A 26,289-nucleotide genomic window follows, 5' to 3' on the forward strand; every position below is an offset into this window, starting at 1 on the left:
TTGATTATAAAAATGTGGCAACAGTACGTAATAACTCTTGTGTTGTTAGTTAAGTGGGAACCGGGTTCTGAATTTAAATTTTTTTGCATTTAGACATAAATAAAAGGCTTAATGGCTTCTGGAAGAAGTACACCTAAAGATGCCGCCGTCATGGTTTCTATTTTAAAAGAAATGGGTGTTGTTGATTATGAACCTAGAGTTCTAAACCAAATGTTAGAATTTGCGTATAGTAAGTTTTCCATGTGCTAAACTCTATTACATTTTTTATTATGATGCAATATTTAGCCTTCGGTAAAATTTAGTACTTTAGCACTTCATTATTTTATTTATAGAAAAAAAGAAACTTCAGTTCAGAAATATTATATACTTAGAAATTACTTTAATTTTTTAACATAGATTTTTATCACATTAATATTTGAAATTATTTAGTTTGGAAAATTATGCATTTTTGGATTCCACGAAATCTTTATATAGTATAAAATTTAATGGATTTTTAATTTCTTTTTATTCAATTATACCGTTCATATCCATTCAAAATTTCATTCACTCATTTCATATTGTTTCTGTCTATTGATTGTTGGGTTGATAACAGCAAAACATTTAAGGGTTACCTGTTGAGGGAAAATATGTCTATTCATAGCTTTTTTTTTTAAAAGCTTATATATAATTATACAGGAACGAAAACTTTAAAAATGTGCCTGTGGGCAAGAAGTGGCCCAAAATTCTTTTTTAACCTCTCATAAGTTCTCTTCATGGATGTACATTTTATTTTTCTATGTATCATTTCAGATCACCAACACTGATTAATAGCATGTATTTAAATGTCTGAAATAGGACCCGATTTACAAAACAGGAAGTCCTGGTTAAAACTTGTTCCAAAAAACTTCCTTTCATTAGTTTTTTTCATCATAGTAAATGTTTTCATAATTTTACTTAACATGTGTTATATGAATTATAAACTTGCACATTTGAAACCAAGTTGTTTTTTCTGAGTGAAACCGAAAAAAGAAAGACTAAAGAATTCTTACTGATTTTACTATAACATTTGATCAAGACCTTGATTAAATTATAGAGCTATGACCAAATTAGTGCGATAAATTATTTGGTAAAAATATAGGGTAGGGTACCCCTTGTATTATGGCAAAATTGTTGTTTGATTTATCGCCAAGTTGTTGTTTCATTTATGGCCAAGTTGTTGTTTCATTTATGGTAGCCTGAGTAGTTGAATGTTATGGAAACTCTATTGTGACGTAATCGGGTGCATGATTCTGGGAAATTTTGAATCGTGGGATGTTTTGTAAGTGTTTTTGTGGTGTGTGTTGGTTTGATTCTTTAGATGGTAGAATAGCCGAATGTAGTAAGTTTAATTTGAAGTTTCTGTATGATTTGGAACAAAAGGGAAAAAGAGCTTTAATTGACTGGTGTGTAAATGAAGGTTTACTTAGTAGTCATTATAAGTGTCCTGTACGTAGGAAGGATATGCGTTTAGTCGAACGTAAAAACCATTTAGATGGATTTGAATGGGTTTGTAGGAAGAAAGGTTCAGATGGTCACTATGTGAAGCATTCAATCAGAAAGAGTACCTGGTTTGAAAAAAGTCGTATGAGTATGATTGATATTTTGATTTTTACGTGGCTCTGGGTGTACGAAGCGAACTTGAAAATCATGGTAAGTGAATATTTGCTTTTGGTAGTGCTTAAATGTATAACATGTTTTTCCTTTTTTATGTTATTTTATTTTTTGGTTTTTTGGTTTATTGAGATTATGCATTTTTTGTTTGCCTATGATGTAGAATTTGGTGCTCCTTTGACTTTTTAAGTGAAAATATACCAACGTATACATGGGAAAAGTAAAGGGAGTGCGCAATGCAAGTTTGTGCAATTCTGGGAATTTTTTTAAAGTGAAAATAGGTTGGCGTGTACATGGATAAAGTTAAAAGAGTGCACAATGCCATTTTTGTGCAATTTGGTGATTTTCACGAAACTAGGTCGACGTGTACATGGATAAAGTCAAAGGAGTGCACAATGCCATTTTTGTGCAGTTCGGGGGGTTAAGTGAAAGTAAGTCGATGTGTACATGGATACCGAGTTTGTGCAATTGTTTGTCTTGTTATTTTTCTTTGTGTAGCGGCAATTTTCGGCGCAAAAATCGCCACTTCGCAAGTCAAAATAACGAGTCAAAGAATTGCGCAAAATTGGTATCCATGTACCGCCAAAAATCGCCAAGGGGTACCTTAAACTATACTTTTACCAAAATATATTTCATGGTACCGTGTGGTGAAAATTGGCGATTTTGTGGTGAAACTGCATTTTAAATCAAACACATAAGAATGGAGATACATGTTATGTAATCTACAGAATACAAAAAGGAAATATCGACGTCACTTATTTAACAATTTCTATTTCTATGTGAGACACTCAGAATTCCTGAACAGCATCCAAAAACTATTTAAAATTATCTAAACTAGAACTTGTATACTGCCATCGCCACATAAATTCACAAGGGTAAAAATGAAAAATATTCTCCGGACTGTTGATGACATTTCTTTCAAAAAATCACTTTTTATTACATCCTACATTGTAGAGTCATTAGTATTTTTTCAAAGCCAGAGAGATGAAAAATATGCTACTGCCTTCGCCGGGAATCGAACCACGAACCTCTGGAATACCGGCCCAGTGTGCTGACCACTACCACGAAGGCACGCTAGGGAACTAGGAGAAATACCTTATATACTCTCCCCTTTTTAAAGGGCGACTAGGGTTTTAGGGGACCTAGTCGCCAAATCCTGGGTGTGGAGAATCATCATCCACAACCCTTTTAGTTTGGGTGCCACTTGTAGAGACATTATGAATTTTTGGAAGCCATAGAAATGAAAAATTAACAACCGCCTTTGCCGGGAATCGAACCATGGACCTCTGGAATACCGGCCCAGTGTGCTGACCTTTACCACACAGGCACGCTAGGGAAGTGGGAGAAATACCTTATAACATACCTTCCATAGTGTTGATATGAGCTCAGATTTCCAAATCGTTAAATCTCACTGTGTAATTTAGCGAGAGGTGAGCAAAGCCATTTAAATCTTCATTTGCGCACCAGTCAATCAATGTTTTCTTTCCCAGTTATTTTAAAGTGTACAGAAACTTCAGGTTAATCGTACCATCAGCAGGCATTTTATGCTGTAAAGCACAAAATAAGCAACATACTTTCTAAGCAACATCCAACACATAAGTATGTCCTTACAAATATTTTCCCATTGGTCAAATTCACCACAATCATGCAATCAATCATGTCATAATAGGTCCATAAGATTCAACTACTCAGGTTACCATAAATAAAACAACAGCTTGGAAGGAGTACCCTAAAATATAGACTAACCAATTTTTATCGGTTCAGTAATAATGAGTGAAATGCAGAACTAAAAACTTTAACTTTTTAAAAACATAGAAAAATCATTACTTTTGTTGGGTCATTTTGCAGTATTTGTCATGACGATCTTAAGAATTAACTTTGGAGTACAAAACAGGCAAATCTGTGTAGATTCTGTAAAGTTTTAAAATTTTTGTTAAAAAGAAAAGAATTTTTTTTTGTAAAGAGGATTTACAGAATTCGGTTGATCTTTACATTATGGTAACTTGGTGATTTTTTGGCAAAAATTTGGCAACCAACTCTTCTACAGCAACCCTCTATTTTTTTTTCCCCGTCGCCATTTTGTCTTCTCGAAGTAAAGACATGTTTCTTTTCTTTTTATCTCCTGAACACTTCTTCCAACAATCTACTAGCCGAATTACACTTATGCTAGAAATTTTATCAAACAAAACTGCTTAATCATGACAAATATTCACTGCAAAATTAGGAAAAACTGCACAATACCATTCTCCTTACGCATTTTTCAAAATAACACATACACATAAACCATGTACACGCCGACTTATTTTTACTTAAAAAAACATCCCAGAATTGCACAAAATTGGCATTGCGCACACTCTTCACTATATCCATGTACACTGCTTTTTTCTCATAAATTACAAAAATTTCACGAAAATACATGACAATATTCTCAATCTTTAAACCCGGTAAAAAGAACATATATGAAATTACCTGATCGCGAAAAAGTATTTACCTTTTACAAATATGAACATTTCCACATATAAAATAAATAAAATATCCAAAAACTTTTACCTCTAAATCATCTATTACATTATACACGTCACCAACGAATTCATACCGCAAGCATTACAAATACTTAGTATCAAATATTTAAATTATTTCCATGCATGTTTATTTCAACTTAAATGTATACCAAATTCCTACAAGCATAAAATTCACAAAATAACTATCATTTCATTAAAATATCACTAAACCATGTACACGTCGACTTATTTTTACTTAAAAAAACATCCCAGAATTGCACAAAAATGGCATTGCGCACACTCTTCACTATATCCATGTACACTGCTTTTTTCTCATAAATTAAAAAAATTTCGCGGAAATACATGACAATTTTTTCAATCTTGCAGCAATTCCACGTTTTGTTTAAAGGACATAGAAACATGATTTTGCTTTGTAGATCCTTTGGCCGCTCCAGCATCGGAAATTCTATTTGACATAATCGATAGTTCAAGCTTACTTTTATAAAATTGCTCTAATAGTCTGCAAAAAATAATAAGCCGGATCCAATTCGTATGTTAAAGAACAACACAATCTACAACATTAATTGAAATAGATAATTAGATAATTTTAGCTTAGCTTATACCGTCCGTTATACATTAAACGCACATGCGTAAACGTATTATGCGATGCGTTTACGCATGTGCAGAAAGTTTGTAGCTTTTAGGTCCGGATTAAAGACTTTTGACTGTATAATATATAGAATGTGGGTAATTCTATGAGATTAATTTAAAGAAATTTTTTTTTGTCATTTCTAATATTCTGCGATTAGTCTGAGGTATAAACATATGCGTATGTGTGTAAGATAAAAAAAAGGTTAGAGTAGATTTAAGGGCATCTCTTGGATTATTGCTAAGTTGTTGTTTCATTTATCTCCAAGTTGTTTCGTTTATCACTAAGTTGTTGTTTTATTTATGGTAACCTGAGTAGTTGAATGCTATGGAAACCCTATTATGACGTAATTGGTTGCGATATTGTGGTAATTTGAGTGATGGAAAGTCGGGTTTTAGATAAGAAGTACGTTGTTATTTTGTGGTTTACACGGTAAAATGGCTGAATGTGGTAAGATTAATTTGAAGTTCTTGTACCATTTGGAACGAAAGGGGAAAAAGCATTAGTTGACTGGTGTGTAATTGAAGTTTTACTTAGCAGCCATCATAAATGTTCTGTTTGTACGAAAGAAATGCATATTGGTCGAACGTCGGAGGATACTGCCACTAAGGAGGATATTGTTTACTCTTATTTTTGTAAATTTATGTGGCGACACTAGTATACAGATTCTAATTAAGATAATATTAGGAAGTTTTTGGATGCTGTTAAGGAATTTTGTTTGACTGAAGACACGGAAATCTGTAAATAAGATAAGTGTATATTTCCTTTGTGTAGTGCTAAGATGATTTTTCTTCTTTTATGTTATTTAATTATTTGATTTAAAATGTAGTTTATTGAAATTATATATTTTTGTTGGCTGCTTCTTTGACTTTTTAAGTAAATATAGATCAATGTGTACATGGACAAAGTCAAGGGAGCGCGCAATACTTAGTTTGTGCAATTCTCTGATTTTTATTTAAGTGAAAATAGGTTGATGTGTACATTGATACCGAATTTGTGCAATTCTTTCTCCATGTACCACCAATTATAGCTAAAGCACACCCATAAGTATATTTTTGCCAAAAAATACATAATTCAGCTTTAATTTAATTTAGTAATATCTTAATTAATATTTTAATTTGGGTATTTCCTCTCTATTAAAGTAGTAATAACTTTTCTGACTGTGCCATTTCTAGATTAATCGCTTAGAAAAGAGAGAAGGGTACCACTTGTATAATCGCAAATCCTTTTTCAGGACCGTAAAAAATTGCCAAACTATTGTTGATGCCAGTCTTGCCAAAAATAATTGTGGCAACCGTAATGCAAGAAAGGGAGTATAATAGTAAATAACTGTCTAAGATTATTGGGTACTATTCCATTTTGAGGACAGTAAAAAAATTGCAGCGCAAATGTATACGCAAAAGTGCCAAATCTAGCAAACGTGCCCATTTAACATTGCTCCAAATCTAGCGTACGCACTGATTTCAGATTGCGTAAGTTTATGCAGTCAAAAGTCTTTATTCCGAACTCGTCGGGACTTCGGCGATTCCGGGATTATCGGTTTTTCCGGATTATAGATCATCAGTTTAAATCTGCTAAGATGGCATGCAGAAGTTATAAAATTTAAAATATGAAATCGTAATTTATGAAATAAAGAGCAATTATGATCTAAAGCAGTGTTTCCCAACCTTTTTTGTGCTATGCCCTACCTAATCCTCTCTAAAATTTTTAAGCTCCCCCTAGCATATACATAATTTTTAATATTTAAAAATTGAAGTGTTCAGGAAAGAAACTTGAATGATAGCTTTTAGGAAGAAATGACTACGAAATTTTGTGAGCAAACACAGTAAGTGAACTTTAAAAACATGGAGAATTGAAATTCAAGAAAAAACTCATTTTAGTGAAAGTTTTTCATTTTAAGTATTAGTAATTTTTATTATTTAATTTTAGCGAGTCCCTTGCGCTTGATACTTGCTGCAAAGAAATTTTATGTTAGGTTCTAATTTAGATAACTTGAGTCTCAAGTTTCCCAGTTTCATTATATCCAACCGATTTCTTTCTTTCTTTCTTTCTTTCTTTTTTTTTTTTTTTTTTTAAGCAGCAAATCATTTATGGCACTAAATCTGCATTCAGCAAAATATGAAGATGGAAATGGTAACAATAGTTCTCTTGCAAATTTTGTTGCATTTGGATATCTGATTCTGGTTTCCTCACAAAGGTATGTCATCGCCCCTTTTATATTAAATAAAGTTTTAATTGACTCATCATTTTGCATTTCTGCAAGTTCTTTTTACTGCATATTTGAAATATCAGCCAAATCCACTAGCATTGGCTGCATCATCCAAGTTGGGAAATCAATTTGTTTTAAGTTATAAAATCTTTTAAATCAGCCGATAAAATTTTCAGATGATCGACAATAACAAGTATAGCAGTAGTCGCGTCACATTTTTGGAGCCAATCAATGAGTCTTTTCAAACTTTTTGTGGTAAATAGTATATGCTTGACATAATTCAACAAAGATAATGAAACCAAATATCTTCCTTTTGCATCGATATACGTTTTATTTGCTCCTTGAAGTTGTTTATTTAATATATTTAATTTTTCAAAGATATCGGCTAAATAACCCACAATTGCCTTGTTATCATCCGTTAACAGATTTTTCATTTCAGGTTTGTCGCTTATAAAATAACTAAGAGTATCAAATAGTTCCATAAATCTTTCCAAGCAGTTCCCTTTCGACAGCTTTCTTACTTCAGTGTGAAGTACAAGTCTTATATAGTCTTCATTTTGTTCTTCATAAAATAACTTGAAAAGACATTCACATTTGGCCCTAGCTTTAATAGCATTAACACTTTATAACTTAATTTAGTAATTCATTTAGAACAGGCAAATTGTTTTTAGCTACCAGGTTTTCTCTATGAATAACACAATGCACAAGACATATTTCTGGATTGTCATCTTTTATCAATTTTAAGCAACCCTTTTTCTTATTCCGTGCTTTATTTTATTTTTCAACCATCATATTAGAAGCACCATCTGCAGTACAAGATAGGTGTATTATATTTTTTATTGGTATATTTTTTATATCTAAGTAATTTTTTAGCTTACTATAAATATATTTGGTGGTAGTGATGCTTTCTAAGGATTTACAGAAGAACATTTCTTCGGCAAAATCCTCTTTATGAATATATCTTACATAAGTTACAAATACGGCCTCACTGTCTCTCAAAGTTGGTTCATCCATTTGCACCGAAAATTTTCTTGTTTTCAGCTTCTCAACAAGTTGTATTTCAATATCCTCATTTAATCTTTCTTCTGCAAACAGTATTGTTACTTAGTGGCATAGCTTTAATATCTTTGTCATCTTTTCATAGAGCAGTTTTAAATGCTGATGTTGATAGTTTGATTCAATTCTCCCCTATATTACGGCTTTTCCAAAATTAAGCGATGAGTAATGAAATTTGATAAATAGCCTCAAGAGCACGACTAACAGTTGCATTATGAGCAGTAAATAGAGGCTTTAAAATAGAGACTCTTTTTCAAAAATTTTCCGTAAAGTGTGAAAATAAATCAAATCTGAATTAATGCCAGTATTATGTTTCGCCTTCAAATGTGCCTCAAGATGACCTAGTTTCATTGATTCGTTGGTCAGGCATTATTGGCATAAAAGACAAGAGTTGACTGTTTAATGACCGGGTATGAAACCAAATTTTAAATATGTCTCCGAATACCGACGAACGTTTTTTTTCTTGCTCGCACCCCTCATTTCACTAAGGGCTGGAAGAAATAAATATAATATCAATATAAACAAAGCTGAAAGCAGCTGCTGTTGCCATTCAAGGAAAGAATGATATACCGGTTGCCATTCCTACAGTAAAAAATAAAATAAATTCGTTGGCTAAAATGTGCAAGAAACGTCTGGAAAGCATAATGTGTTAGTTATTTAAATGCTTTTAAAAGCATTTAAATGTCCATGTCTACAGCGAGAATTCTTTATAAAATATTTAAAATGCACCGCAATTTAAAAACTTTTTTACGTATACAACACTTACATTTTTCGTTATTTGGGGGAATAAAAAATGAAATTTCGAAAAATTTTGATTTCATGAAACATATTTAGAATGTCCTTTGTCCCCTTAAACTCTGGACCAGTCCATTTTCAAATTGCCCCCTTAACAGTCGCATTGCCCCCCACGTTGGGAAACACAGATCTAAAGAATATCAAAATTTGCCCCCCCCCAAAAAATGCTTAATATTTATTTGTTTACTTTATTAAACATTTCTTTCAATGTGCGCATGCGTAAAGCATACATTACGCATAGTCGAAATTAGAAAATTGCAACCAGGAAACTATTTGATGTGTATTCGTGCTATTTATAATGAAGAGGAATTTGATTTAAATCATATCAGAGTACATCGAGATGAAATACTACATTTAGTAAGGAATTATAAGCCGAATAAAATAAAAACATCTGCCCTGAAGATAAGGATAGTGCTGACAGATCAACTTCCAGTTCATTGCGCGCTGTGTCTCCCTCCCCGGCAGAGCAGCGTGAAATTGATAAACAGATTTCAGAATGGTTAGATAAACAAAGGATATGCCTTTATCCATTTTTTGCAGCAATTCCACTTTTTGTTTGATGGACATCGAAACATACTTTGCTTTGTAGATCCTTTGGCCGCTCCAGCATCGGAAATTCTATTTGACATAATCGATAGTTCAAGCTTACTTTTATAAAATTGCTCTAATAGTCTGCAAAAAATAATAAGCCAGATCCAATTCGTATATTAAAGAACAACACAATCTACAACATTAATTGAAATAGATAATTAGATAATTTTAGCTTAGCTTATACCGTCCGTTATACATTAAACGCACATGCGTAAACGTATTATGCGCATGCATAAAAGTATTACGTACATGCGCAGAAAGATTGTAGTTTTGAGGTCTGGACTATAGATCATTCCGGATTAACGACTTTTGACTGTATTTCAATGGCGTCTTAAGAAATATTGAACTATCTAAACTTACACATTTTAAAATCAGCAAATACGCTAGATTTGGCATGCTGTTAAATGGGCGCGTTTGCTACATTTGGTTCTTTTGCACATATATTTTTGCTGCAGTTGTTTTATTTATCGCCATGTAGTGGTTTATTTTTGGTAACCTGAGTAATTGAATGCTATGGAAACCCTGTTATGACATAATTGGTTGTATGATTGCAGTCAATTTGAATTGTGGGAAAAGATATGGAAAGTGTACGTTGGATTTTCGATAAGTATGTTGTTATTTTGTGGTTTACAGGGTAAAATGGCTGAATGTGGTAAGATTAATTTGAAGTTCTGTACAATTTAGAATGAAAGGGGGAAAAAGCATTGACTGTGTGTAAATGAAGGTTTACTTAGTAGCCATTATTAGGAAGGAAATGCGTATGGTCGAACAATATCGGCACTACAGAGGACATTTTTTACTCTTATTTTTGTGAATTTATGTGGCGACGCCAGTATACAGATTCTAGTTCAGATAATTTTAGGAAGTTTTTGGATGCTGTTAAGAAATTTTGTTTGACTATAATACGTGTTAACTCGTAGATAAGGTAAGTGGATATTTTCTTTGTGTAGTGCAAAGATGAATTTCTATTTTTATGTTATTTCATTGTTTGATTTAAAATGTAGTTTATTGAAATTATTATTATTATTATTATTATTATTATTATTATTTTTTTTTTTTTTTTGTTGGCTGCTCCTTTGACTTTTTAAGTGAATATAGTTTGATGTGTATATGGACAAAGTCAAGAGAGTGTGCAGTTCCCTGATTTTTTTAAAGTGAAAATAGGTCGATGTGGACATAGATAAAGTCAAGGGAGTGCGCAATGCCAAGTGTGTGCAATTCTGGGATTTTTTTTTTAATGAAAAGAGGTCCTTGTGTGCATAGATACTGAGTTTGTGCAATTCTTTTTCTTGTTATTTTGGCTTTGTGTAGCGGCGATTGTTGGTGAAAAAATCGCCACTGCACAAGCCAAAATAACAAATCAAAGAATTGCACAAACTCAGTATCTATGTATCGCCAATTTTCACCTAGGGTTACTCATAAATATATGTTTACCGATTAATCTATGCCACAGAGCTTGAGTAAAGCTGTTGATGTAGCTTATTCAAAACATGAACTCAAAATTTTAAGAACTGAAACTTTTTTAATCTAAACCGAAACCTCCCTCTTGGTAAGCTTCCATATTGGTTAAATGCACACTTTTGGCTTTTCTCTCTGTGCTTCTTGGATGCTATTTCTTTGTGCTCTCTTCCTATTGCAACAGTCAGTATCAAAACTGTAAATATTCTGAAAATAGGCACTAAGAAAAGTGAATCGGGCACAAATGTCAATTTAAATAAAAATTGAATTTAATCCACCTCGACTGCAATTTTTTGTAGTTATTACAGATTTCACATTTTAGCATTGTATGCAATCAGAATTCTTCCTCTTCAATATGCCATCTACGTGCTTTGCCATCACTTTTCACTAATTTTGACGTTTTGTGTCGATTTTAGTGATGATGAAAATGACATGAGTGATTTAAAATATGAGGGCTTTTTGTAAACACAGTTTACAAATAGAAGAAAGTTGGAGGAAAGTTTCTAAAAGAAGAAAAGGAAACTTATAAATGGAATAAAGTTCCCCTCAAGAATAAATTCGCCTGAACGCCTCGAAAAAAAATTTGATGAAAAAAATATTCCCAAGTGCCAAAACTTGTGACGATATAAATTATGAGTTTTCTGATTTCCAGAAAATCATAAATACAAATATGATTGATGCTATCGTACAATATACAAATATTTATCTCAAATGTAACAGGACTGGAGATGATCTCCAAAGCATCTCAATGAGAAGCAAGTATGACGTGATTCACTGTCGCTCGAAAAACCAAGAGGTGGACAATGGCAATATTTTTTGCACTGCTAAACGTAGCGGGCATTCGCAAGTGCTCTTGAACTTTGCAAAACCTGATGCAACCATCAAGTTTAGAAGAAATTTTTTGAAAAATCTAGCTACATCTTTGATGAAACCACATCTTCAGAATCGCCTGAAAATGCCATTTCTCCTGTCGCATTCCAAAGCTATTATTAGAAGGCTGGTAACAACAAGAGAGCACAAGATGGCCGAAAGGGACGAGGACTACCTGCAAAAAAAAGATCAAAGGACGCTGCGCTGAGTGCGATAGAATGAAGAATAATTACACTTCTATAAAATATTCTGAGTGTTCTAAGTTTACCTGCAAAATTTATTTGGGCAAGACAGTACAACTTTGCAAACCCTGCTGCAGTGAACAGGGACAATCTGAAGAGGATTAAAGTAGCAAAAGGTTTTTAATTTTTTCATTTGTGAAATTTATTACTTACCGAACTTTACGGAATATTTATAATTTGTAAATTTGATTTATGATCTTATAATTTTCATACATAAAATAATACAGAATACTCTATAACTTTAAATTACATTTGAATTGTTGTTTTTCAGTGCATTTCCAGTGCATTCCATTTTTTGACTTAATTAAAAATTCTTAATTTCCATCTTTATTGAATTATAATTTGGAATTAATTTTTTTCTGTTATTCTTTTTCTTATATCATTTTTACTATGACGACTCACCTTATTAATGCCACGTATAAGATTAAATAGTTTCAAACATGAAGCAGAGGCTCGAACAATGACTTGGCGTACTTCATACGCCGCCCCTCTAAAATTGTACCATACGCCAGCCCCTCCAGCTGAGGGTTAATCTGCCTTTTTTGCCTTCTATTCAATTACTTTATATCATGTTATTTAACTTTACCACTATTGGCATTCCAGAAAGATAATTAAATGTATCATTCATGTGATCTGGAAAATTATTAATTCTCAAAGGTGTTACCATTTCATGTTCCTTAAGATTTTTAATTTTATTTAATTGAAACAGAATGTTGCTTAATTATCTTAAAAGTAATATGTGTACTTCTTAAAAATAATATCAATATTTTTGCATTAGCATCATGCTTCAGAAAAAAGATAAAATATTGTCTAAATAATTTATCTGGTATCCACTATTAAATATTAAAAATCTTGAAAACAGTATCTAGCTACATTTTGCAGTTTGGCATGAAGCTTTTCTAAGATGTACTTGCTAAAGGAAAGTTATCGTTATGTCTTTTATATTTAACAGGTAATGATTTTTTTTTCTATAGAAAAATTAGATTTTAAAATAAGGTATGTGGTATGCATTAACTCCTTCACATCCAATCCGCCCGACACGGCCCTACATTGAAACAACCAGAACCGCCCGAAAACGGCCGAGATTGTAATCTTGTTTTCTTCCCTCCTTCTAAGGTATGCAGTAGCAGCTTGTCCTAAGAAGTTTTATTATCTTTTGGTAGATTGTGACATTTATTTGTTGATTCTTTTGTGGCACAGTGTGCTTTTAAGCTTTCAACAACAATAAAAGAGCAGTTTAAAAATTTAAGGATTATATTTATTTTTAAACAATTTATTCCTTCCTATAAAAATAACAGAAATAAACAAAATCTCAGTCGTGATCATAAAGCCGGAAAGGCTTGTTGGTCTGACCTTCAGAATAGTTTTATAAAGAACAGTGTCAAAGACTAATGGAATATTTGTTAAAAAGTACAAAGGATGTCATTGGAAATCTTCACACGTATTTTCTGCATTAATGGACGGGGAGGGGAGGATATTGTGAAACTGGAAAACTTTTTCGGGCGGTCTGGTATTTTGAGGATACAGGTTAGCGAAGGGTCTGGATTTCAAAGAGTTAAGTAAAATGTAAGAAATGTGGCTAAAGTATTTAAGTTGTAATTAAATAGACAAATTATTTGACCAGTATGTGTATTCTTATTGTTTCCTAATATTTTTATGACTAAAGCATATTTAAAAAACTATTTCATTTAACAGGATATGTCACTAATGTTTTGGATGACGCACAGTTATACTCAAGTCATGCTAAAAGGAAAGGTATTGAAGTTGAGGATGTAAAACTGGCAATTACTCTTCAGCAAGAAAAGAATTTTACTTCACCTCCAGCTCGGGAAGTATGTTAAATAGCGTAGTATTAAGATGATCAATAAAATGTTGTTACACGAGCTAGAAATTGCACTGAAGTAGCCACTGCATCAGTGTAGTTTCTGTGTAATTTAGCTTGTGGAACATTATTTTATTTGTGTTTTAACTTGCCATGCTTTGGAAATATATAATTATTAATTTTTATATATATTTCATATAATCATTTTTTAGATATCTTTTAAAAGTGAAGATTTTTTAGTTTTTACATTGTTATTTCCAGTTAAATTTTTTTCTATGTTACCCTCCATAGCTCACTGCTGAGATGGCAAGGCAGAGAAATAGTATGGCTCTTCCAATTATTAAATCAAGTGCTGGCTTGCGTTTGCCACCAGACCGCTACAGTTTGACAGCATGCAATTATCGTTTAAAACAAGCAACAAAAAAAGTGAGTGGTACTTTTTTTATCTGTTTTGTTCTTCTGAATGAATATTTAAGACCTATTTAATTAATATTTTACTTAAAAAATTAATTTTAACAATATATTTATTTTCAGACAAGAACTGTGCATACGGTTTCCAGATTAAATATCGCTAGTTTACCTCAAAATACAGGTAATTCATATATCTTTATTTAGTTATTTATGTAATATTCAACAACTTTTTCTGCCTTTTCTTTGAGAGGGAGGTAATATTATACCTACTGGAAAATAATATTGTAATTTCGATGTTATAAATTAATAATTCTAATTGATTATTCTCAAAGGGTAATGGCTATTTGCAGAAGTTATTTTTTCTGGTTTGCAAGCTTTTGTCTCTGGTAATACCTAATTACTAATACACAAATGAAGACTCAAAGGTAACTAACAAAGTAGTAAATTTTGGAGGAACACAAAAATAAGTTTTATTTCTGTCGAATATTTGATTACATGCTACATAAATTTCCAATCAACAGTGAAGTGATTATACATGCTAAAGTTGCAGAATTTTTTAATTTAGCAAATGCATCTTTTTCTAATGTGAGGAATAAATTTGAAATTTTACTTTATTTACTTTTGAAAGGCTGGTTGTGTTGATGTTGCATTTCATAAGCTGGAGATGCAGTTTTCTAACATAAAAAATTATGATAGAAAACTTGGGAAAGGTTATAAAACATACAAGGATTGACACACAATGGAGATTAATTGGAAAGGAGTTTTGAAGTACAGTGAACTGTCTAGAATAATTTTGACCATGCTGACAATTACCCCTAGTAATGCAGAGTATGAGAGGATTTTCTGTATAGTTACTAAAACAAGAATTAAATTTAGAACCAAAATTAGTAATGACACATTAGGAAAACTTTTACTAGCAAAAGCAGGCTTATGTGGCAATTGCTATGAATAAAATTATGAAGTTTCTTAACCCTTTGAGGGGCGGTATATAAAATAGTTTAAACTGTGGTAAAACGTTGTATGAATTGTAACTTATGGATCCTAAAAACACAAAGTTGAGGGGAGGGGAAAAAAAAAAAAAAAAAAAACTAGAGCAAAATCCTGAATTTTGAGAACTGGTATATATTTTATACCGGTGCCCAAGACAATATTTTCCAGTTAGCTGCCAATTGTTAATTTTTGGTACTTTTGATGTGCATTTGTGTGGGCGCTTGAATATAGTTATGTTAAGTCTAAAGACGAAAACTTTTAAAATTTTGTTAGAAATTTAAAATTTAAAAAATAAAATTTATGTTTTTATGCACTTTGATGATGCAACCCAGCTGAACATACTTATGTAAAATGTGGGTAAAAAACTTTTGAACTTGATTTAAATTCGATATTATTTTCTGAAAAAATTTAGCAAATGTAACTCTGCATGCATAAGCCGTATCATGCTGTAACTGAACTAGTGTAATGTTACAAGGAGATGTAACTGAACTGAAAAATAAAAAATTGAAAAATGTAACACTATAACTCAGCTGAGAAAGTGTGTTGCAATTTTGAAGTTATTATAATTTATGCTTTAGATACTATATAAAAAAGGACTATGCTTCATGCTATGATACCGTGCTACATCCCCTTCCCCACATTTTAGATTATCAAGGACCATAAGAATCACACAAAGGGAAAAAGGTGTGGATCCCCCCCCCCCCCCGAATGACAAATTAGTTGTCAATCACCTCTTTTCATTTTTGCTGCATTCTAGTATTTTGGAAAACACGAAGCAACGGGTGTATTTCGAGGCTAACATGCCACATTTAACCCTTACATTTGTGTAATGTTTTGATGCCAGACAGCAATTTTGAAATCAATGAGTGGGAAAGGATGAAGTGCTGAAATTAAAATTTTAGCTAAACAGAGACAAATGAAACTTGAGTGGAGTAAACAAAGAATAAAAAGAAGCTAATATACTTTTATCCAGTCCTAGCACAGGATCAGTAAACTCTCCATGCCCTCATGAGTATAATTTTGAATCCTAAACAACTCATAAATTAATCATAAAAAATTATTACATCACAAACTGTTATAATATGAAAAAATTCTGTCATCTCACAGAGTAGAAAAGGAGAAGACTGGTGCTGCCATCTATTGCCTTGGTACCCTCAGTATAGGCGTTGGTATATATATATATATATATATATCATATACTGGTTTTAAAATCGTATAAATATTCTTCTGTTAATTATCACTTCTGACTAAAATAAAGTAAGTACATAAGATTCAGCACGTGTACATCGTATATTTGAAGATTTTGAATTTTTTCTTCCCCTCCAGTAGAATTTATGAATCTTCAAGCATGATACCTTGGAACGAGGTGTATTAATTTCATAGTTGCAAGAGCATTCAAAGGGTAGTGCTGCCATTTAGAATCAAAAGGAAACACTAGAAACGTATGATAACATCTTTTAGTGTAGAAAAATTAGCATTTTTTGGGGTTAAAAAATTGACAAGCCCTTTAAAGGGTTAATGAAAGCAAAATCTGCCATTGGTCATAGCATGTGTACAAAAACTAATTAAAGTGTTATTTTTCTATCAAAAAAGTGTAAATAATAAAAATGTTTACATGCAGGTATTTTTGTACTAAGTTAATTCATTACTAAAATATGTATATATATATATTTATCATTGAGAAAATTCACCTGATTTTTGAATGTCATAGGTTGGCAAGTATGAATTGATCTTAACTGTCAAGTTATTTTGATGATTTGGGTACATAAATTGTCAATTTTTTTATTGTAAAAATCAAGTGTTTATTGCAAAATAAAATATACTTAAAAATAAAAACTGATATTTTGAATTGCATGCATAAACATTTTAAGGTTTTTTAGCCATTGCATATTCTCTTGAGTCAGCTGCCACTGAGTGTGGCAGTGGTAAAGTTCCCTTCTAGTGGAGCATTATTTTCTAAATAAATAAATAAATAAAAATGAATGCCTATTAGTAGTATTTCAGTTTTCTGTGGTATAATTGGAAACACATTTCCAAGTACCAACTCCACAATCAGTACACCAGAATCGTGTTTCTTCCTGATCTTTTTCCCGTTTTCATCCTTTTTTGAACAACAAACTTTGCACTATCTTGTAGGCTCACGTTTCGCAGGAGTAGGAGGAGTATGGGTTGCAGAATCTAAATCATCTATATAACATTTCAAAGAACTGGACGGCATTTTACAACAAAAAAAGTGCTGCGCACTTTGAATATTAAACTTTATCTTTCGAAATCTTCACTAAAGTGCTGCCATCTATTAAACTGAAGCCAAAAAAAATCTTTCCATTATATATGTTTGAGAATATGTTGTTATGATGAAAAAAAAAAAAAAAAATTTACCCCGAGTAGTACTTGGGCATGACATTCTGCTGTGCCAGAGATTATTTTGAGCATGACAGTTAAAAGGTTAAAATTAAAATGACCTGATGTGTAAATTTTATAGAAGTAGTTAATAAACTTGAGTGTTATTTTATTATCAGTTAGTGTAATTATAAGATGATGAATTTCTTGGTTAATGTTTTCATCTGTAGTGCAAATATTTATAATTCTTAGAATCTGGTTGATAATGGTCTTAGCAATAACGTTTCTGGAAAAAGTGGAATTCCAGTGTATGAGTTAATGGTAGGAAAATTAAATTGTCTTTTTTTTTATCAATCAAGAGGCTTTTTTACTTTAAGGTGGATGATTTTAAGGCCAAGGTAATCATATACAAGGTAATCATATTTATACAGTCAAAAGTCGTTAATCCGGACTCGTCGGGACTTTGCCGATTCCGGATTATCGATTTTTCCGGATTATAGATCATCAGTTTAAATCTGGTAAGATGGCATGCAGACATTATAAAATTAAAAATATGAAACCATAATTTATGAAATAAAGAGCAATTATGATCTAAACAGTATATATATATATATATATAAAAAAAAAAAAGCTTAATATTTATTTGTTTACTTTATTAAACCTTTCTTTCAATGTAAGTTGTTTAAGTTGCTTCATTTTATGTGATAATACTTTCTCTTTAATTCTATAAACAGACATAATTTCTTGTTCAGTTACAAAGTTCCACTGTTCAAGTGCTATAATTGCTGTGTCAAGAATACCAACTAATTTGTCAATTGAAATTTTTTTGTTTTCAATAACTTCTGTGTCACTTTCTTCACTATCGGAAGTGAATTATAATGACGAGGAATTTCATTTAAATAATATCAAAGACGGAGTACATCGAGATGAAATACTACATTTAGTAAGGAATTATAAGCCAAATAAAATAAAAACATCTGCCCTGAAGATAAGGATAGTGCTGACAGATCAACTTCCAGTTCATTGCACACCGCAACGTTTCACCCCTTCCCCTCAGAGCAGCGTGAAATTGATAAACAGATTTCGGAAGGGTTAGAGAAACAAAGGATATGCCTTTTTCCATTTTTTGCAGCAATTCCACGTTTTGTTTGATGGACATCGAAACATACTTTTGCTTTGTAGATGATTTAGCAGCTCCAGCATCGGAAATTCTGTTTGACATAATCGAAAGTTCAAGCTTACTTTTATAAAATTGCTCTAACAATCTGCAAAAAATAATAAGCCGGATCCAATTAGAAGATTAAGGAGCAACGCAATCTGCAACATTAACTGAAATAAATAATTAGATAATTTTAGCTTATACTGTCCATTATACATTAAACACGCATGCGTACACGTATTTTGAGCATTCGCAGAAGCATATGGGCAGCCGTAAAGGTCTTACGCGCATGCGTCAACGTGATGCATGCGCGGAAAGTTTGTAGCTTTGATGTCCGGATTATAGATCATTCCGGATTATGGGTATCTGAATTAACAACTTTTGACTGTATATGATTTAGTACTATTCCGTTAGAGTGGCGTCAGTTAAAAATGTGCCACTTTTTTTTGTCACCAATTGTTGCCAAGTTTAAAATTATAAAATAATAATAGATTTCAAAAGACTAAAAAAATTACTTTTGTAAAAAGTAAATTTTTGGTTTAATTTCATAATTCTCAAAGTAGACTTTTCTTTTGCATTTTTCAATATACTACAGAAAAAATTGAGTTTTTAAATATAACTGACATCATATAAATTCTATCAAGTATGGCTCTAAATGGTGGCGAACAGGCCTTGCTGTCACTTACTTCTGCATTTAGCACTGCCTTACAATCATTCCACAGTTTCAAGTCTACAAAATTATAATTCACAGTGAAAATATTCATACCCAACATTTCTTAATTACTCTTTCTTATAATCTTTCCAGCAGTCTGAAAATATAATGCTACCATCTGTGATGTTTTCCTGAATTGCTGTCATTAATGTTGTTGCACAATGATTTGGAAAAGCGACCAGAAAAAACATTCTTTGCTTTCCCTGCGTAAACCCCCAAGTACCTGTTACTCCAGAAGAGTATATCCAAAGTTGTTTTTTTTCTTTTTGTGAAAAGACTTTATTTTATTTTTACGACTTTGTTGGTTAAATCAATTTTATTTCTTTTACGAGACATCAAACTATTATCATAGACCTCCCTCAATTAGTTATTCCAATCTACTGCCGTATTATGGCTGATTTCTAATTGAAGTTTGCAAAATTCAATCAACGTCAATTCCTGACACCACAGATAGATAAGACAAATGGCATTGAGTAAAGAAAGGTGCCAGCCTTTAAACCATGTTTTAACTTCATCGAAAGATTTTGAGAACAATTTCTTTGTCCTGAAGGAATCTTATGTCAGCCTCTTTGTCATTAGGTAATTTCTTAATTGTGTAGTCTATTGTACTAGAACAAATGGTGAAATATGGGGAAAGAAATGTGTGATGATATTTCAGATGTGAAATTCTTGAGCCTCAATATTTGGGATGATCTTGTAGAATTGTTTTTTTCTCATTTTATCTTCATTTTTAACTGACGCTGCTCTGACAGAATAGTATCCATGATTCTAAGTAAAAGGTTTCACTTCTCAATCTAATATTTATTTTTAAAAATTTTAATTCTGTTTAAAAAAAAATCAGCAAAGATGTAATTGAAGTCTCAATCCCAAAAATATTTTAGAATAGAGCATAATTGAAATATTTTTCATAAAATAGCCATATTAAATAGGAATTAACATCTTTAAATCGGGAAGTTGAGATTGATAATTTTAAGTTACAGTGCCAGGTAATTAAACTCTAAATGTATAGAGGAACTAGATAATTTTATTACATTATTATTAGTTTTAAAATAAAAATAATCCTGCACCTTGAAGGCTAAATTTTTTAGTTTATGTCTTTATATATTTTGAACACGTGTGCATATGTATATACATAATATAAATTGTAATATATTTTTTAATTTCTTTTTTCAGTTAATAAAAGTAGTACTCCAATGACTATGAACAAGCAAACACCAGCACTGTCAGTAGTTACCAAAGCAAATGCCTCACCTGCAGCTTCTCTTATTACAAGACCAGCAACAACTATTCCAAAATCAGTACCAACACCTATCATAAAATTTTCTGATGGTAAATCTTTTATTCTCAGACTGTGACTAATTTACTTCCTTTTATTTAACAAATATATAAATATTGTTTAATATTTTAAATATTTCAATGAGTTTTAACTGAAAATAGTATAACTACTTTCTAAATAAATTTAATAAAATTAATTCCAGAATTTGCTCTTGGTAAGCTATTTTTAAGTAATTTATCATTTGTTAGAGTATATGTCAAACAAATAAGTAATGAGATTGAAAAGTATTCAGTACTATTTCAGTAACATCTATGGGTACTTGTTGATTTTACTAGTGACCAGCATTTAATCATCAGTTCACCAATTTTGGCAGATCTATTGCCAAACTTTTTAATAAAACCAAGTAATAAGAATTATGACATTGTTTTTTCCATTTGTGAGAAATTGTGCCTCTCCCTCCCAGAACAAAGATGATAATTTTCAATTTGCTGTCAAATGAAAATGCAGCTTTTGCATTCTTCCAAGAAAGGATTGAACCATGTCAGTTTTTAAAAATAAGGATAACACAACTTTTTTAAATATAGATTTGTATTTTTTGACAAAGTTTATTTATTTATTACATTTCCGTTAAAATACAGCATTTAAAAAGATTTTTTTTTAAATAACACCTAAACATAGATTTTCTCCTCAGGAATTTTGGTTACTGATAAAACCAAAATTTTTATTTTGAATTAATTAATAATGAATGAATGAACTAAATAATGGATTTAATTTTGAAAGGAATTGCTAATGTTCTGATTAGATTGAATATTTCTGATTGTCGTATATTTTTAGTAATGGTAATAACAGAAGAGAGATTAACTGATATTTGTAAATTGTTATAAATGTATGGAGGGCTGAATTTGTGAGGAATTAATTTTCTAGATTTGATTTAATATAATTCAAGGTTGTAAAACTTACTAAAGATTAACTTTTATATAACTTATGGTCCTAACTTTTGTATGTTATGTAACTGCATAAGTGTGCTTTTTAATGCAGGGAAGCTATGTAACTAGCAAATTTAATTTATAGAAATCATTTGTAATTCCTGTTGAAAAACTTATTGGCAACATGGAAAAATCTGGATATTAAAGCATTTGGTTTTTAGTGACCATAAATATTTATAAGGAGTGCTAAGTATTTTTAACAATCAAGGACAACAGTTATTATCAAATATTATTAGAAAAAAGTGTTACATAGTTCATTTAATTAATGATGTCATACTACATTTTTTTAAATAAATGATTTTCTAAAAATATAAATTAATTTAAAATGCCTTCAAATTAAAATTTTTACAGTTTTTGGAAAACAAATTGCAGTGCAATATAAAAAATGTTATTTAATCTAGTAACTTTTATTCTAATAATCATGTCAGATTAATAAATGCATAGACCAGGCATGTCCAAACTTAACCTTTTTGGTTTGTTAATTGCAGCTTATGTAATAAGCTGTAGTTTTAGTTTGTATAATAATAATTTGAAGGGAATATCATAGTGGTATGAATCGTTATTTTAATTATTAAATTATTAAATTTTTTATCTCAAATGAACCAGGAGAACGAAACACAACACGAAACAAGTCGAGTTCAACAGAGGGGCGACTGTCTGTCGCCAAACCCTTTGCTCTGCAGCGGTTGAAGTTATGTAGCACGCATTTGTTATACTCTGGAACACTGTTTGTCAGTCCTGTGATAGGTTTGATGGTATGCGCAACGTTTTCTTAATTTTTTTTTTTTTTTTTTATCCAATACCCTAATTTATGTTGAATGGATACTGCAGTGAATCGTGAACTTTTCCTTGAAAACTTAAAAATGCATTAATTGCGAGTAAACGAGAAGACAATTGTTTTTATCTTTCAAACACACCTCTCCTCACCAGGATTTATTACTCCTTATGAAGCTATGTTTGGTATTAAATGAAAAAGAGGCATAGCATCATCTTTTTTGGCCTGGCAAACAAATCACAAATATTGAAACCGAAGAACAACTCTTAAGAAATTTCTAATATTTTTGAAACTGAAGGACAACTTGTAGAAACTTAATACTTTTGAAGAAAATCAGAGCAGTATCCATACCGAAGACCATATTCCAAAGAAAATATTGAGGAGGACCTGCAATGTACAGCCTGGACTGAACAACACAGTGTTAATTTCTATAAAAATATAGGCCGCGAAAGAGAATCTTTTACTGCAAGCAACAAAAATGTTATGAATATTTCTTCTGCTCAAATTGGTGATACTATACGAATAGAAGTCCCTGATGTCAACCGTGGTCGTACAGATGACCGAAATGTGTTGGCAGTTGTTGATGGAATAGACTTCAGCTTTTATAAACTGCCAAATAAAAATGACACCTTCAAGCAGTTTTATACCTGTAATCAGTTCGTAATTTGTAAAGAAAAGTTATTTTCCGTAGATGAGATTCCTTCTTAAGTAATGTTGCTGATAGAAGCAGCTGCAGCTAATTTGAGAAGTAGAGAGCAAGGTTATACATGCTGTCACTGCAAAAGAAAGTGTTCCACAACTAAATGCAGTTGTAAAAGCAAGGGGCTCTTGTGCAGTTCAAAATGTCATAAAAGTTTATGTTGTTGCAATAAATAAAATTTCAGTCACATAATTAAGTTTTTTTTTTTTTTTTTTTGTATTATTTTCTTTTCTCATTTAGAATGTATTGTTTAAGTTCAAAAGATTATTTACATGTGCTGTTACTTAAACATTTTCATATCATGACATATACGGTATAAATGCAAAAGTAAAAAAAAAGTTCTTTATTTACTAAATTTAAAACTAAATGCTTAACATTTATCCAAGCACAACTGCTGTCATTATTAAGAAGTCAAGTAATATCAAGTAGCCCTTCTCGCATTAGAATCAAAAGCTACATGTCACGCATTGAAACACCTCTATAGAGTTACAAACAACTCTTCTCACCAGGGATTGGGTAATCCTGTCAGCAAGACAGGCGAAAACGTTACATCACCCTTGAAGTTTTATTGCACCTGAAATATGGAGAACAAAATGCAAATCTCCAACGTATTCAACATTAACCATTAGTGCATAGTGAATGTCGACATTTGCCAGTGTAAGTCAGAAATAAGGATATTTGGCAAATATTTTGGACATGCACCAAGCGACTATGTGAATGTCGACATTTTCCAAATCTCGGTCTTTCACAGTAACATGTGTGTATATACACATACCTACATACATACACACTTTAAATAATTGATATATTTTTATTTTCTTTCAGCAAATAGAATGGTTACATCTTCGTCCGCTCTGTCACCTGTATCTACCTCAATATCTACTGCTCCAAGTTCTACATCATCACCTCAGATATTAATGCCAACTTGTGGTATTGCTCCAAGTTCTACATCTTCACCTCAGATATTAATGCCAACTTGTGGTATTATGAACTCAATGATGGATGCAAAGTGTTCAGTGGAAGCTACTAATGGAACTAAGAGAAAGCGTGAAGAAGATGATGATGATTATGATGTATAAAAAGTATATGTTAAAATTCATGGTATATTGTTCTATGTTTTATGTTGAAATGAGCAATGTGAAAAGAAATTTTTTTTGCCAGCTTGTGGTATTGCTTCACGTTCTACATCTTCTCCTCAGGTATTAATGCCAACTTGTGGTGTTATGAACTCTATGATGGACAAAGTATTCAGTGTAAGTTACTAATGGAACTAAGAGAAAGGGTGAAGGTGATGATGATTATGATGTATAAAATTGTATGTTAAAATTCATGGTATATTGTTCTATGTTTTATGTTGAAATGAGCAATGTGAAAAGAAATTTTTTTTGCCAGCTTGTGGTATTGCTTCACGTTCTACATCTTCTCCTCAGGTATTAATGCCAACTTGTGGTATTATGAACTCTATGATGGACAAAGTATTCAGTGTAAGTTACTAATGGAACTAAGAGAAAGGGTGAAGGTGATGATGATTATGATGTATAAAATTGTATGTAAAAATTCATGGTATATTGTTCTATGTTGACCTAAGAAATGTTTAAAACAAAAGAAAAGAGAGAGAGTAAACTTAAGATTGTTTCCGTTTCTTAACATGTACACCTCTAAAGTCTATGATATGAAATTTGTATTCTGCAAATTCATTGCATTTCAGCTTTGATACTATTAATATAGTGAAATAACTTGATCTAACTGGGCTATTAACATGAAATAGAATACTGTCATTTTTATGTTACTAGTTGCTTTGTACAGCCAGCTGCCTAAAGTACGTATTATAAAAAAGAAAAATATATTATGACTTTAATAAATTGAGCTAGTTATTAATAATAATAGAGATGAGGAACTGATTTTAAATCATTTAGTGGGTTTATCAATAATACTCAGATTCAAATGTGGAAGAAAAATTGAATTTTTTACTTTTATGAATGAAAACATTACAGGATCATAGAAGATAAAAATGTTTTATTTCAGAGTAGATTAAATTTGAAAGAATTTGGTCTTGCACTTTATGGAGTGGCAATGTGTTTTTTACTGCTTTTTGCCGACTTTCCTGATTACAATGAAAACATAAATATCTGCTTTGTTGAGTGGCAGTACATAGTCTTTAAGATCGCTCAGTTTATTCGAGTTTCACTAAATTTACAAAAAAAATAAATAAATAAATAAAATAAAATAAATAACAATTTTTTTTTTTTTGCTTCGATGTTCGCATATTTTATTGAAAGGCTACACATATTCAAAATTTGATGGCTTCTAGCTGCTGTCGGTTTTTTTTTTCCCCCCCCCCTCTTCCATGTGAAGAATATATATGCAAGATAAAAAAATACGTAAATCAGCTTTATAATTTAACTTAAATCTAGCCTCTTAATTCCTCATTTTTATTTTGGGTATTTCGTTTCTTTATTCTAAAAATAACATTTCTGGACTGCTTTGTTTCTAGATTAATCTGCGCCACCAATTTTGCATAACGCTGTTGATGTTGTAATTAAGAATGTAAACTCTGAGAACTGAAACCTCTCTTAACAGGCTACTATAATGGATAAATGCGTCAATTTAAGCTTCAACTTCTGTGCTGCTTAGACGCTTCGCTGTGCTCACTTCCTATTGCCACAGTATAAAAAAATATATGTTCTGAAAAAAAAAAAAAAAAGTACAATTAGAGTGCCAAATAAATTATGCCCACAAATGTGAATTGAAATAAAAATGGAATTTAATCAGGCTTGACTTCTTTCTTTTTAGTATGGGTTGAAGCCCTAAGCATCAAGAATCTATGCCAAACAACATTGCTATGCTTCTATGTCTGTGTTTTTATATCAGTACTTCTAAAATTTGCTTTCATTGCATACAAACAGATTCTTGATTATTTAACATGTTCCTGTTGGATAGTTCAGTGTGGCCAGAAGTGCTGGTCATTTTATTATGGAGGCTCCTAACAAGTGGTCACCATGACCTCCTATGAGGGAAAAGACAATTAACATCCGTGCCTTAATTCAGGAGCCCTTTGGTATTGCAGTTAGTTCCCTTACTGTCTGGGCAGTTGGAGCATTCAGTAGCTGTCAGCACT

General features: G+C 31.5%; 1 protein-coding gene across 1 annotated transcript; it reads left to right on the forward strand.

The window, feature by feature from the left end:
• The first annotated feature begins 29 nt into the window (after positions 1 to 29).
• On the forward strand, positions 30 to 25,944 carry Taf9 (TBP-associated factor 9). Its single transcript, XM_085811629.1, has 6 exons — positions 30 to 229; positions 13,696 to 13,832; positions 14,114 to 14,248; positions 14,357 to 14,414; positions 20,608 to 20,763; positions 23,997 to 25,944. The coding sequence occupies exons 1-6, from the start codon at positions 112 to 114 to the stop codon at positions 24,248 to 24,250; spliced, it is 858 nt and encodes a 285-aa protein (XP_085667755.1). The 5' UTR covers positions 30 to 111; the 3' UTR covers positions 24,251 to 25,944.
• The last annotated feature ends 345 nt before the right edge of the window (positions 25,945 to 26,289 follow it).

Source organism: Stegodyphus dumicola, chromosome 2 (assembly GCF_044657685.1).
Source record: "Stegodyphus dumicola isolate Sdum_Otavi_A_Nest chromosome 2, ASM4465768v1".
Classification (NCBI taxonomy): domain Eukaryota; kingdom Metazoa; phylum Arthropoda; class Arachnida; order Araneae; family Eresidae; genus Stegodyphus; species Stegodyphus dumicola.